The following is a 15,779-nucleotide window of genomic DNA, read 5'->3' as shown; positions in this document are numbered from 1 at the left end:
AGCAGCCACCTGCCCTATAATTGTTATAATTGTGGGGATTGGGGTCACACCAGTCCAAATTGTGATAAGCCTCCACATAGAGGAGGAGACATGTTTCCTTTGCCGAGCAATTTGAATAATCGTGCAAGCAATTATGGAATAGAGATAAAGGGACAAGTGGGTTGACACCTGAGGAAAAAGGGAAAGGACAGATAGATGAAAGGCAGCCTGATGTGTCACCAATACACCTAGAAGATCCTGAAGTCATGCCGGTTAAAAGAGCAAGAGAAAAAGAGCCTGAGCATCTACATGGTGATGCAAAGAAGGGAAAACAGAAGGAAGGGGAGTCTGCTTCAAGCAAAAAGAAGTGAGACCACGAAGGCATTTTCAATTAGGGGATTTACCGCTTGGGGGAACTCAAGAAAATTACTCTCTTTAGAAGGATTTGATAGGTAAGAACGTGGATATTTCATATGGTCAGTTGATGGAGCTTTGCCCTCGGCTAAGGAGAGAATGGAAGCAACTGATTAACCCACCTAAGCAGGAGAAAAAGAAGAGGTAACCTGGGTTCAATCTTTGGAAGAATTGCCTGATATATGTCCTATGATAGATGCTTGGCATAAGAAAAAATCTATAGGAGAAGCATATATTGATGGTGGAGCCCAAGTATGCGTAATTACACAATCTTATGTTGAAAGGCTAGGCCTCAAATTAAATGGTGTATCAGGGTACAGGATCAGACTGGCAAATCATTCCAAGGTAAAATACTTGGGGATCTTGAATGCTATGGACGTGAGGGTTTTTGGGGTTGATATAAAAGTTGATTGTCACGTCATGCCAGTCAGGATGGGAGCATTTCCACTAATCTTGGGTAGACCATGGTTGAGACTAGTAGAAGCAGTCCAAGATTGGGGGAAGGGCATGCTTACTCTGTTGAATAAGCAAGGGCTAAGGAAAAAATTTAGCATGGTAGACAGGAAGCTCCTAGAGGAAGAAGAGGAGGAAAGAGAAGATAGTAAGGTCAGCTCAAGTGGGACTACAGAAGAGAGTGAGAGTGAAAGCGACATCATAGATTCAAGTGGAGATGAAGTAGGCATGCTGTTGCCAGATGTTAAAGTTGAAGCTGAGGATGGTGAGGATGGTTTAGAGGGCAAAGATGATTTATGGTTTGTTTTTATGAAGATAGTGGAAGAAATAGAGGTCGAGCTTATGCAAGATGTTCAAGAATGCAATAGTCTCTCAAAAGATGCCAGGAAGGACGACTTTAAAGTAGATAAAGAAAAATATCTTGATGTTGTTAAAAAAGAAGATACAAGTGGTTACTCAGTGCAGGGACATATTTCAGAAGATGAAGAAAAGCATGGTAGAATATGGCATCACAAAGACGAGAGCTGGAAGCATGAAGGTGTTAAGGAAAGCAAGCAGGTCTTTGATCCAAGAGGTTCTACCTCTTCTATCAAGCTAAAACAATGGTCAAGTACATCTATTCCTTTTGATCCAGGATAACGATAGGAGGACAGGACATGTGCTGCTGAGCATGTGCATGCTCTAACAGTTGGGGGGAGGGCAAAATGTGATGGGCTTTCTCTGTGCCACTGGTATCTTTTTGTAGTAGATAAGAAATGCTATGTAATGAATATTAGCACTCACGTGTAGGAGGCAGTAGCACTAATAGGCGCACATGTAAATAATAGGGTTAGGATAAAAGATAGTGGCTAGAGAATATCATGACATTGGCCCTCTCTATTTTTGTTGGGATGATTTTTGTATTGAACATATATTTTGAAAATAACTATGCGCTTATATGGAGAACCTTGATTGCAGAAGATAATGACAAGAGCTTTGCGACCCAATTGATGATTGGATGACCTGTGAAGTTTGGATGTGGACCTTGGGTCTTGCACTGGCACATGAAAGGGCAGTGAAAGGAGTGGTCACTAAGGCACTGAAGAAGGACTGGTGCTTTTCTCAAAGAGACTACATGTAAGGAGTACTTTGCATGGCCACAACAAAAAGTAGAGGACCATAAAGAAGGGTGGAAAGTGAGATGAAAAGTTAAGCTCTCATTGGTTCATGGAAGGAGCCAATTGATGGCCAAGGATTTGCATGAAAAAGGGAAGGATGTGGATTAGTGGAACTATTAGTTGGATTTATATAAGGAGGGTGAACGGCCTTTGTTCAAATTTATCTCCACGCTCATCTCGTGAGGTAGAGGGCACTTGATCAAAAAATTTCATAGTCTGTGGGCCCGTTTTTCAGTTCTTGTTCAGGGCGCCATCCATTGTGTGGGTGGTTTCATGAGCTTATGCTCATTACAGAAGAGCCTTGGCTCAGTTCAGTTAGTTTTGGTTCTAGTGATTAGTTTATCTGGTGGTTTCTGTTGAATGATTTTGAGTAATATATCAAACTGCTCACGAGTGGCTGGATTCAGTTCGCAGCATGTTATCTGGATGGTGGGAGCTTTGCAGGGGGCTGATCAATTCACGCTGCAGTTTTGCTTGAGGGAGGACGAAGGCTTTGGCTTGCCATAGTGCTGCTCGTCAGAACAGGGAGCTATAGTTTGTGCTTTGCAAGTTTTATTGCGCTAGTAAACGCGGGAGGCGGTTTGCAGTTCGTGGAAAAATCTACCTGTTTGAGTGTTTCATAGATGATTGCAAGGTAGACCAAATTTGCTCATAGACGTTGCTCGCTTGAGGGTGGCCAGTTATTCAGTCTGGGGAATTCTTGGGTCTATCCAGCAGTACGTGGCTGATCGAGTTGCTTCCATGAAGCCTTGGTCACACTTACTACCTTCCCCCCCTCCATATTGAAATGCTGCAATACTTTTGTAACATACTCCTTCTGTGAAAGCCAAATGAGTTTCCTACTCTGTTCATGCGTGATGCGGATACCAAGATTATGACTTGCAGGTCCCAAATCCTTCATGTCGAAGGCCTCATGCAACTTGGCCTTCAATGCATCAAGCTCATAAGTGTTCTTGCTAGTTAATAACATATCATCTACATAAAGTGCCAGGAGTATCAGGCTATTATCCTAAGCCCTTTTAGTGTAGAGGCAGTGATCAATCTCACTTCTTCTGAAACCCTGGGACCGAATGAAAGCATCAAACTTGTGATACGAATTTTTAGGCGCTTGCTTAAGGCCATAGAGACTCTTTTTTAGCTTGCAAACCAAATGCTCTTTGCCCTTTTCTTCAAAGCCTTCTGGCCGTATCATGTAAATTTCCTCATGCAAATCCCAATGCAAGAAAACTGTCTTGACATCCCATCTGCATAAGCTCCATATCCTCTATTGCCACAAGTCCAAGTATACATCTAAGTGTGATCATCTTCACAACCAGAGAGAATATCTCATCAAAGTCCACAACCTTCTCTTGCTTGAATCCTTTAGCAACCAAATGGGACTTGTACTTAGGCACATCATCACCTGTGACCTTCATCTTGTAGACCCATTTACATGGCAATGCTTTCTTTCAATGTGGCAAACAAACCAAGTCCCAAATCTTATTCTTTATGAGTGAACTCATCTCTGATTGTATATAGCATACTCCCACTTGTGTTGATCCTCACACATCATAGCCTCTCTGTAGCAAGAAGGCTCCCCGCAATCAGTAAGCATCACATAGTCTACCCCTAGAACAAATCTCTCAGGCGGTCTAGACACTCTACATATTCTTCTCAAGGGCATTTTAGCTTGCTGACTCACCTGCTATCAGCCACATTTAACTCATCATTGCCATCAATAGATGATCCATCATTTGCCCTTGATTGTGTACCTGTGGGAGTACCTGGTGGCACCATTTCCTACACATTCAGTGCATGGACAGCTTGCTGTCTATCAATACATGCAGGTGGATTCACATCTTGGAAAGTGATTCTCCTCATTTCCACATCCCTCATGGGTGACTTATGCATCTTCTTCTCATTGAAGACCACATCATGGCTTCGTATGATTTTCTTTGCTTTTGGATCCCAGAGATGATAGCCCATCTCTCCACTTTCACCATAACCCAGAAAGATGCATTTCCTAGACTTAGGATCTAGCTTTTTTCGAAGCTCTTTTGGCACATGTGCATATGCCTCACACCCAAATATACACAAATGAGATAAGAGGGCTTCTTGCCACTCCATGCCTCTTCAAGAATACCACCATCCAAACTCCTGCTAGGTCACTGCAGTCTTCATTGCCTCAACCCAAAAACCACTAGAAAGACTTGCATTGGAAAGCATCATTGCAACACGTGCACTTCATTAAAGGAATCAAGGTGGACTTAAACAGTGTAACATCTAATTCCAGAATTGTAACCTCAAAAAGAGAACTCTAGGGGAATCTTTGAAAGATTTCCTCTTTTTCATGAGAATTTTACGTTTTTTTTAAAAAGATGGCCTTTTTGCACGATGGTTTTTGAAAAAATACATAAAAACCATGCTTTTATGAAATTTTGCCGATAGTTTTTTTGGAAAACGGGCACAAAATCCTACACTTGGAATACCAAAATTGCAAAAAATACATTAATTTTTTAAAACCAATATAATAAGGGCCTATGCATCCAATGCACATAAAAGGACCATGGCATAACACATTTCAAAATCCTAAAAAGGTACAAATCACATTGTTGCACAAACATACATGCCACTGATCCTACAAAGAACAGTACTCATCCTCTGATCCTACACCTTTAAATGTACTAGAGCCTGCTGAGCTTTGTGCGGTAGAAGTTGAAGATCCTTCCTACTAGAACATTCTCCAAGTCAACCTGGGCAAGTTTAGCTACCACCCTCTTTTTTGCATGCAGTGTCTTGGCTTCCATTTGTTCATTGCATCCGATTAATGTCTTTGGAATTTTTTGGGATATTATGTATTGTGTCTCCTTTGGCAAATGCCCGGCTTGTGTTAATCAGGGATGTTTTTATTGAAGCTATGCTTATATATTAGTCTAACATTTTGGCGAACGTTTTCAAGCTCATTTTTTTAGTTTCACAATATTGGTAGAATGTAGTACTTTTTAATATATTTTATTTTGAAATTTGAAGGAAATTTTGTAAATCCTAGCATAACTTTTAATTTTTTTGCATAAAAGTTTCAAATCCTGGCGAATATTTCAAACATTTATTTTTATTAGGACATACAAACTTTCAATGCCAATATAAAATTTTAGCTTCTTAATGAAACTAACTTGAAAAAATCATCCATGGTGTTAATTGAAATGCATATACCAAAATATCCACCTCATCCAATTGTAGAGTATCAATTCTTGGATAGTTCTTTGTCGCCCTCTTCCCTTTTTGGCCACGCTTCCTTGTTACCACCATCTCTGGGTTATATCGACCCATGAAAGCATCCATGGACTTGGTGAAAAACCAATGCACCTCTATTGACTTGGTGTTTGAACCTTCCTTTTCGACTTTCATAACTTTAGCAATCCAAAAAGGAAATCCACTAGGATCATATGTTGCTAACACAGCAACCATTATACCCCCGCTGCCAAGTCCTCGATGCTACCACTCCACATTTCTTGAACCCTTTCCCTGGCTTTTTTGGACTTTCTTGCTCCAAGGTACATTTCTCTCTCCTCCCCAAGAAAGTTCTTCTTTGAAGGTGCATGTAAATGCGCACTTGAAGAAGCATTCATACGCACATTTACAAAATATTGTTCAATGCATTGTGGCCAACTAAAATCTGACACATCTTGGGGGTTATTTAGTAGGTGATTGATAAGTATTTGGGATACAAAGAATGGATTCCACCATGTCCACACCACATCTTCAAAATATGTTGCAGCATGCTGGATTGTTTCTCTAATCTCATTGACATAACTTATAGGGTTTACATCTCTCCCCTCCTTCATGGCTCGTTGCAACTCCCTCACTGATTGTCAAGGTTGTAAGGGTGCCACATACAACTCATGCTCTGGAACACACTTCAAGAACTTCAATCCTTTGATTGGAACCCAAGTCGGTGATGTGGAATAGAACTTCCCCCATAACAACGTCGTGCCTTCTTGATCTTTCTTCATTCGAAATTGGTGTTGAAAGCTTAACTCGTTAAGCTTCTCAATACATCGATCAATTTGCTCGTTGTCACCAAACACAAAGCATCTGAAATTTGTTGTTTTTTCCATGTTTGCAATTATCGATTTTGGCACAAATGCATCGTGTAAATGCAGATCATTGCATCCCCATCCCATGCTTTTTTCCTTCTCAGTTTTACTGAGAACCGGCTAAACATGATCTAATCAATATGGTCATGTGTTTGATCCACCATAAAGAATCCTAATTTCACTTTCAGAAATATGCCTTTCTCCACGAGCATGCAAAGATATGCCAACACAACTTGATTCTTGTTCTCTCTCGATATGTTATCAAGTTGGACATACAACACTTTTAGAAGAGGTTGTGTAAGATTCCTCAATGCATCATTAAGAATGGAAACTGTGAGATTAGGATCATTTCTTACATTTGGTGTCGTCAGATAAACCTTGGGGATTAATTCACCATGGTAGATCATGCATCCAACCACATGATATGTTATGAAGTTCTCCTCTTTCAAATCCTTGGGCACTCATTTGAAGTGTGGAAGATTGGTCTTCTTTTGATCCATCCCATCAATGATGATGGTTATGTACTTATCAGGATGTTGGTAGCTCTTCTTGCAATGCTTCGCTAACTTCTTCCTTGCTAGAGCTTGCATTTCTCGATGCATTTGCAATGCTGCAATTGCTTCTTCTGCAAATATAGAAAATGATTAGATGTTGCAAGTAAAGAATTTGGCAACATACATTGCCACTTCGTTATGGTGATGCAACTTCTCCTATACCTAGATATAGATTTACCTGGCATTTTTTCGAATCTGCTCATCTCAGCAATTTGCAATCTTCCATCTACCAAGCTGGTTCAGTGCTTGGATTGGGGTGCTTCCACCTTCCTCCATTGTTCTCCTGCATCTGCTAGCTTAGCTTCTTAAGGCTTCACCTTTATCGACCTCTAAGGAACAGATTTCTAGTAGCTCTTGTTTTGAGATGAGCTTATTGACTTCCTTCTATTGCATGCCTAAAAAACTAGTGCACATGATGTCCATAACTAGTTCGTATGTGAGAAATAGTTAGGAAATATCTAAGAAATGATAAATCTAATATTAGAAGCATGATGAAATTGTGATATTAAACATACAGAACTCTAGGCCGAGCATATATGGATGTGCATGCAATAGTGTCAAGCACATGCTCGGTCACTACAATGCAACCTTGTGTAGTTGCTCAAAGTGTAAGCATTGTTTCTCAACACGTCAAGAATCCTCTTCATCCTCCTCTCACATCAATGGATTGTTAGATATCAATGCTCCACTCTTGTGTAACTACGCGGGAACCAGCTAACTCTATTTGTAAGCCCCCCATATGAGGAGAAGGCATTTGAGTAGCTCGGTTATCCGGTAAGTCCTGGTTTGGACACCAGATGGGGGCCATATGCGGCATGATGGCTGGACGGCTTCAGATAGAGTTGGCACACTGCCAACTAGGCTACATGCAAGTGTGGGAAGGCATCCCATGACTGACCGCATTGAGGGTAGACGGAGCATTTCCCCAGGCGGCCCATTCTCGGGTTGCAGGGCCCGTTTGGAGCCCCAGATAATCTCGGATGGCTTTGGGCCGAATGACGACCATAGGTCAGTTGCTCTATTCTGCACACTGGTTCTATCATGTGGTCGGTGGCCTATTTAGGGACCGACCTCCAGTCGGCTGGTTTGGGCGGACTGGGTCGGTCACCTAATTGGGTCTAACCGACTACGATTGGTGGCTATATAAGAGCAAGCCTGTGAAGCCCATCATCATCACTGGCTACAACAACCCTGATTCCTTAGCATCCAGCCTCAATCCTCTACTGTTTCCAGCACGCCATCGAAGCTTCTCACATAGGAGCACACGGTTGGGAGGCAGCGCCATCTATTGTATCAGTTTTACAGTAATCAAATTTTTGATTCTCCATACTATCAACTTTTCTCTCTTGCATACGAGATCCTGTTATCTGTTGAGCACATACATTGTATTGTTTTCCTACATGGATACTAACTTGCTCTTTTGGAACCATATGGTTCCCTAGGCAGGGGAGGAATTCCCTCTCCTTGGGAAATTCTCACAAGAAACCCTTGGTTGCAGAGAGTGAAGTGAGGTTGGATGCTAGATCTACGACAGTATGCAAACTTTACATGCATCAAATCCAACATTTGTGAGATGCTAATGTGTGATGTAGGATGCAAGATGCAAATGTCGCATGCAATATGCTCAATGTAAGATGAAGATGTTACATATATGATGCAAGATGGAAACTGTTACATATGCTATTCAAAATAACAAAATTACTTTTAAAATTTATCAAAATGTACATATTGCAATCTTTAGATACATTTAACAAAATAATTAATTGAAAATCATGTACATTGACAACAACATGAAGTCTATGGGCAAACGACATGTACATTGACAACAGCATGTAGGCCTATGGGCAAACGTCGAACGACAAAAATCAAATTTTATTTTTGAATAAGAATTTCATTACAGTAAGTTGGAGACATGGGCTCCCAAAAATATTACAAGACCAATAAGGTGGCCTATAATGCTAGCCTAAGTGCAAGGCTCATGTCATGCATAGGCCTCATAGCTAATTGCCCCTAACATCCTACTCTCTTGAAGATATCACTAGACTCTTTGCAGGTGGTCTTCTCTGATCGGCACTGTGATGCATCATTTGTTCCCTTACATGATGCTTAATGGCAATTCCATGAGAAGGGGGAGTTTTGCAATCATCTTCAAGGTAATTCCAGGCATCATCCAAAAATTTAATCATTTCAACAATGAGCCATCCTAGTGCATATGTATCTACATGGCATGTGATTCTACCTCGTATTAATGTTACAACTTGTAGCTCAGGTGCAAGCCTTTTTTTTTGCCCATGCTTTTCCTCTTTCCTACGAACTCACTCAATAAATTTGGCATCTGTCTCCAAAGACTACTTCTTCAAATGCTTGAATGCCTTTTGACTCTCCGAGAAGTCCATGGCCATCCCCCAGTCTATGATGCCTTTTTGATAGCTAGACTTTCCAACAACATATTACTTGGGTGTGGTCTGTGTGCATCCAATTTCCAACGTGCAGCCTTGCTGAACCATCCACTAGTGCATGGATGATATGGAGGAGATTCTCACAAAGGACATGGACTCGAGCAATATCTTCCTTTCCTAATGTAGCTTGGATCCCCTCGGTTGCTATGGCCATTAGATCCGCTCCTACACTTAGAACATGGTGGAAGTAGCATGTGAACCTGCCCTAGTCCATTGCCAGAATTTGAAGAAACTGCAACAAGCTAGCACCATTAAAGTATAGTGTGATGGTCCACAATGGCTCTTCTTGGGTTGCTACAATCACACAAATAAGCACTCAATGTAGAATCTGCATGAATTGTTCTCTCCTTACTTCTCATGTGCACATTCCAATATTCCCCTTATATGTATCAATATTCCCCTTGTAATTCTTTCTGGCATATTCTACATGATATGGCAACCCTGCAGCTCCTATCAAGTGCACTTTAAATATGATCCCTGAGCCAATTTTTTGGCCAACTTGTATCTCATTCTCTATGACATATGACAAGTGTGACACATTGTTTATGTTACTTGCCACATGTTGTACCCTTTGGACCTTATTACCTCTCAATGGCTGAGAGGATCCAAGGACTGTGTGCTCTTCACCTACAGCTTTGGATGTGGCTCGACCATAAGTAGTTGCAGCCTTCTTATCCCAGATCTTAGCCATTGTGACCTATTAATTTGATGCAAGCACCTTACTCTTGTACTTGGCTCCCACACCCATCCATTGTGTTGACTTTGAGACATCAAACTCTTGTGCAATGATAGGGTCTACATTGCATGCTTCGATGAAGTGGGTCTCTACATTTCCAATAAAGTTGTCAACCCAAAGCATGGCATCTGTCTCCCATTGTACTAGGTTGATAAGGTCCTTATGGCATCCTTGAGAATACTTTTCTTGAGAATACTAGGTTGATAAGGTTCTCTTAGCATCCTTGAGAATAACTTTCTTCATAGTATTGATTCTCTCCAAACTAGACATGGTTGATTCCATCTCACTCTCCTCCATATTGCACACCCTAACAAAAAAGGCATCCCGAATGCTTTTTATAACTCTTTCGCACTGGTTCTTATTCAGCTCTTCCCCTACTTTTTGCTTAGCCCCGGTAGTTGAGGCCATGGTTGTGAGCATTGTGGTTCTTAACTACTTTTTCGCACTGGTTCTTACTGCTTGACACCAACAAAGAGTTGCATTGTGCCACACAGTAGTGAGGAGGCAGGCATGTGATAATATCTAAGCACTTAGAACTATTGACTCTAATATCCCTATGCATTCTTTATTTTTTAATTACATGAAATGCAAATGAATGATCATGCATCAATGCAAAAGTTTAAAGACTTCCTAAAAGCTAATAATTTCCAATGCATAAAAGATTATTTCAATGCATGCACGCAACAAATGCTATGTAAATCCTTTAAAAGAATGACAAAATAATCCCCCCTCTATGTGGAGATTTGAGGAAACCTGGATCTAGGTCGTGGTTCCAAATAACCCCTAGGAACCGTATCTCGGACCAAGCCCCTCGGCAAAGACTTGCAGAGAGAAGGAAGTTTTACCTCTTCTCAATCTAATTTTGGTGAAAATGAGCTCATCAATGGACATATATCTTGAACTGATAATATTATCACTAGTAATTTGTATATTAGCACCAGTAATATTAATTATTCCGACATCAGAACACTACATACCATGAGTAACATGAAAATTGCCAGCAATATCATTACTATTATCGATGGTAATAATACTATTGACGGTAGTATTAGCACTACCACCAATAGTTTTATGGGAAACTACTGTCGGCAGTGTTAATACCACTGTCAATAGTTATTTGGTTGCTAGATCAAGACCACTTGATAGTACAAAGGAATGATTGCACTGGTGATTGCATGAAATACGTCATCACAACACATAATCACAAGAAAAATTGATTACATAAATATACAAACTCTGCTCACAAATCTAGATCAACGCAAAAAAGCTATGTGCAAATGACAGGTGCAAGCTACGTGGGTAGATGATAGGATAAACTGTGGATAGTCTAATGCAGAAAGGTACAAATAAAAATGTTTAACTTTGTGCAACCACCACACTAAAATAGAACTAGCGTGGTGGTTGCAAGGAAATACATTTTCCTTGGTTTACGATTAACTGCAACCCACAATAACATAGAACCAGCGTGGTGGTTGCACTGAGGAAATACATTTAGGATTAACTTTTAACCACTTGTTTGAAACTCGTTGCTAAATATATGATTAATTGTGGGACTCTAATGTGGGTTTCAAGCCAAATAACATAAAATGCATTTTCTTTGGTTTAATTAGGAGTAGCTACAACCACCTCTAAGAACCATTGCATTGGTCACACCAATTCATTGTCAGCATGGTGGCCACGAATTTAGATCAGTGTGAGAGATCTCCACATAGATGGCAGGTGGCAAGCTACAGCTAGATGATAGGACAGACTATGGACAATCTCATGCACAAAGATGCAACACAGAGAGACTGCATGAAGGAGGGAAGAACTCCTCATATAGTGACATGTGACAAGCTCTACGGTGTTTAGAACAACAAGTTTTAACTGATTGCATCTCATTATTATGCCATTAAGGAAATCATTACGCCAGGAAAAATTCCAATGAGAGAGCGAGTGTCCTGAAATTCAAAACATCGCCCACTAGCATGTGGCATTGGGGACCTAAAATTGCCCCTAAAATAGTTTTGTGATTGGCTACACCCGATCGTGTATTGACCCATGAAGGGATATATGCTCAGACAAGCATAGAAAGTAAGCAAGAGCTAGGTTTGACACAAATGCAAGCAAATCTAGGGGACTTCTAGATATCTTCAAATGAAGGAGCATATGCTCTAGCAAATCTTATGTCACATTCATAAATGCTGCAAAAGAAATTCGTTCTACCCCAAACATCATTAGTATTTCAAAAGTTAAGGCAAGTTGATTTCAAGAACTATGGTTTTGGCCTAAGTAGCATATGGCATTAGAAGTACTAATCCAAATTAATTATAATGTGATGTGATATTTTGTTTTAATATGGAGAATCTCTCTTTCATTCGGGACATATGAGGCAATATTTTCTATTATTAAAATTTGCATGTCAATGGATGTGGCATGTATGGTGTGAATGAGGGAAAAGGTGATGCTTGAAAAGAATAACCTTATAATAGAGTTCCTTTGGTTTGGAACAATATTCATATCTTATTTCCTACCCATAATGTCCACACAACTTTGGGGGGGCTACTTGGGAGATGATGTAGACTCATGACCATTGACCATTGTCTAAGAAAGTGGATTACGAAATGGAATAAATTCCCCACCCAAAGCTTTTTCTTTTGGTATAAAGCTTCAATATGACATTACTTTTGGACATTGAGTGAAAGGAGATTCTTGTATTCAAATATGTGTGTTCGTTCTAATCTAAAGAACCTAGCTCATATCCCATATTAAAATTACCCGCCCCCATCAGCCATGGACTGGAACTAAAGCGACTCTCTACATCTTATGGTCTATTGTTTTATGATACTTGAATGATTAGGAATTGGTGAGTGCATTATAAAAACATGTAAACACTTCTTTATTAGGTTTTTTAGAAGTCTCCCATTTTCATTGTCACTTTCCATTCTTTATTGCTTTCGAATAATGTGGCATCTTAAAGAGGCACCCATAGATGGAGGAGAATATTGTACTCAAAAGCATTAGGAGCACCGAATCAAAAACAAAACCTCGCCCCTCAAGTCACTCCCACTCCCACTTCTTCCGCTCCTCCACTTTGCTTATCCCCTCCATCTTCCTCTAATCACCACATCCCTTAAACACACTCTACGGTCTCTGCTTTTCATTTGAGGCAAAGATTTCTAGTCCATCCAACAGTGTAAATCTTGGCCTAACCCATCTCCCCTATAATGCCCCATGTCTTGTTAATAAATCGACATAAGATTGTATCGTATGTGGAGATGAGACCTCTCATGCCCTTGGTCTAGAGACTCGGCTAAGGTATGGGGACATAAAGGTCATTTAAGAATGTCGAGTTAATCACAAATGACACATGTTAATGAAGTATGTTCTAAGGATAGTTAGAATGATCAATGACAAATGACGCATGCTAATAGAATATTTTAACTAAGGCATAGTTAAAAGATTTTTTTAAAGAAATGGGACCTTTATATTTAACCGATAATGTAGAGTTAAGCCTCAATCATAACATCGCCATTTGCCAAGCTAATCTACAGCTTATATGTATGTTTAACAAGCATCCATAATAGGGGAGGGAGGGTTCCCAACTCCTTTCCAAATATCCACCACTTTTTATTCAACTTAGTACCACACCTTGGGAGAGACGAGCAAGGTTAGCAAGCAACTTGAATGATGGAAGAAAGCCCTACACAGCTGGTTAGAGTTGCGTGCTCGCCCAACGGTTGAAGTTTTGACATAACTGTTAAGCACCCTCCCCAAGCCAAGCTGTGTGTCCGTGAATGCCGGTGCCCTCCTCGACCATTGTTCATCGGTGGTTGGTTGAAGATTGTAGAGGGATGCATAAGCAGGAGTGATGAACATTGGAGGGTAACCTTGGGGTGTCCACCTACACGACACACCACTGCATGAATCTGACTCTGACATGCAGGTCTTTTGGTAAAGTTCAAGTTCAGGCAAGGAAGGCAATTGGATGTCTGGCGAAAGGGAATGGGATATCTGGCGGAAGGTAATCGCATGCTTGACGGATGCAAACGGTCTACACAGGCAGGCAAGGGTCACTAGGAAGGGGATATCCAATAGAAAATGAAGAATGCTACGTCTCGGATTTCAATTTGATTATGTGCCTGCAACTCCGATAAGGTCCGACAAACTGTACGTTGTGATATGCCCCTGATTTCAATAAAACCGAGGAGCTAACTTTCTCGAAGCACTGCGATCCGAATCACACATATGCCTGACTTGTGTTGGTAAATGTCCTACCCATTGTGCCATGTCTTTGTCTTACCCAGAAAGCCCACTTTATATATTTGTGAGCAATGTAGTAAGCTCTGAGTGCAATCCATCTGCCTCCGATTTGCAATCGGAATGGAAGCTCAAGAGAAAGAGCCTCCCAAGATTTCTGTGAGGCTTCTCTTCAACAAGGCCTCGCGGAGGATCTTGTACCTCGAAGCCGGCAAGGACTTCATCGATCTTCTGCTCAGTTTCCTCATCCTCCCCACTGCCACCATCATTCAGCTGCTTTCAGACCATGGCCTTGACTCCATGGCTGTTGGCCTTGAAAGCCTTCGCACAAGCGTCCTCAAATCGAGGAATTCCGACCTCCTCGTTGCCAAAGACTCTCTGCTCAATCCGCACCTTCCTCGCACACTCCCGAGGAATTTGCTCCTCCCCAATTCTGACGACAAAAGCCGTGCAATTCACCCAATTCTCGTGTTTGAATGTGCTAATAGCAGGTGCCGAAAACGTTATTCGTTTATTCCTAGAACTCCGTGTCCAAACTGCGGCAATCCCATGGACATAGAGTGCGAGAGGGTGGATCCTCCGTTCCCTGCCACGAATTCTATTGAACCGAAAACGGCGGGCTACGTCAAGGACAATGTGACATTCATGGTTACAGATGATCTGCGTGTTCTGCCAATGTCTACGATTGAAGCCGTCTCCCTGCTCGCTAAGTGTTCCAGCATGGAGAAGCTGAGTGATTTGGTCAGCTGTGAAGTGGATGTCGGTAAAGCCGAGGTACTGAAGCATGGGCTGCGTTTGAACTAGTTTTCTTGCCAGATCTTGCTGGCTAGTCCCCCAATCTGATTTTAGTTTTGTTTTAGAAATTTAGCTGAAGTTATAATTTGCATCATGCTTTAGAGATGTTGGTCTTTGACCCTTCATGACGGAGAAATTGAGCAACACGTAATAGATATGTTGTGCACTACAGGCGATCGAGCTGCTGGGCGCCTCAATGCAGTCCCAAAGCATTCTGAATGACGTATTTGGGAGTGCGTTGCCAGTAGATAAAAGTTCGGGATTGAGAAACCAGATCAATGCATTCCGCAAGAGTACGCAACGCACCATTGCGACATGCTACAGGAAATGACGACTACCAAATACTGATGAACGGAAGTACCCCGGGTAAGGAGGATCAAGAAAATCGTCTACGACGACTAAAACCTTTTTAAGCACTACAGAGAACGGCTCTGGTTGAAGACTGATATCATGTTTAAAGACTTCACAATCATGATAGTTAACTTATGTGTTCGTTTTAAGATTTTCAAGACTTTCTATTTCAGATTGACCCTCTATATATTTCCAGATTAAGAGATTAAGGGAGGCTATTAGAGATTTTGAATTCTAAGATGAAATATTCTACTTAGTATGATTGGAAGATGTAACTTAATATGTGCCCACATACCAACCCATGGAGTCTACAATCGCCAAATCCACTCGCTATTTTGTTGTGTGTTTTGCCTAACATTTAACTACCCTATCCTAACCAAACAAACTCCATCAATGAAATGATATATCCATTTTAACAAAACCCGAATACAATCATCCCTTCATAGTCATCACAAAAGAGAGTTATCCATTCCCACAAAGCACATAATTGGGCCTCCATTGAATAATCACATTCATATCAATAATCACATTGTATAAAACTTAGAGATAATCCATCAAGAAATTAT

At 40.9% G+C, this 15,779-nt stretch overlaps 1 protein-coding gene across 1 annotated transcript; it reads left to right on the top strand.

Annotated features, from left to right (window-relative positions):
- The first annotated feature begins 14,178 nt into the window (after positions 1-14,178).
- On the top strand, positions 14,179-15,301 carry LOC147880031 (uncharacterized). Its single transcript, XM_087372058.1, has 2 exons — positions 14,179-14,841; positions 15,035-15,301. The coding sequence occupies exons 1-2, from the start codon at positions 14,191-14,193 to the stop codon at positions 15,191-15,193; spliced, it is 810 nt and encodes a 269-aa protein (XP_087228184.1). The 5' UTR covers positions 14,179-14,190; the 3' UTR covers positions 15,194-15,301.
- The last annotated feature ends 478 nt before the right edge of the window (positions 15,302-15,779 follow it).

The sequence above is a fragment of the Dipteris shenzhenensis genome, chromosome 33 (assembly GCF_047967505.1).
Source record: "Dipteris shenzhenensis isolate YYH24624 ecotype China chromosome 33, Dip_SZ_1.0, whole genome shotgun sequence".
Lineage (NCBI taxonomy): Eukaryota > Viridiplantae > Streptophyta > Polypodiopsida > Gleicheniales > Dipteridaceae > Dipteris > Dipteris shenzhenensis.
Note: the sequence above shows the minus strand (reverse complement) of the source record. Positions and strands in the feature narration are given on the sequence as shown.

Bases quoted from the DNA above. Each gene is read 5' to 3' on its own strand.
- LOC147880031 (XM_087372058.1), top strand. From the start codon at position 14,191: ATGGAAGCTCAAGAGAAAGAGCCTCCCAAGATTTCTGTGAGGCTTCTC. The intron at 14,842-15,034 runs GTACTGAAGCAT...TGTGCACTACAG, and splicing joins TGGATGTCGGTAAAGCCGAG to GCGATCGAGCTGCTGGGCGC.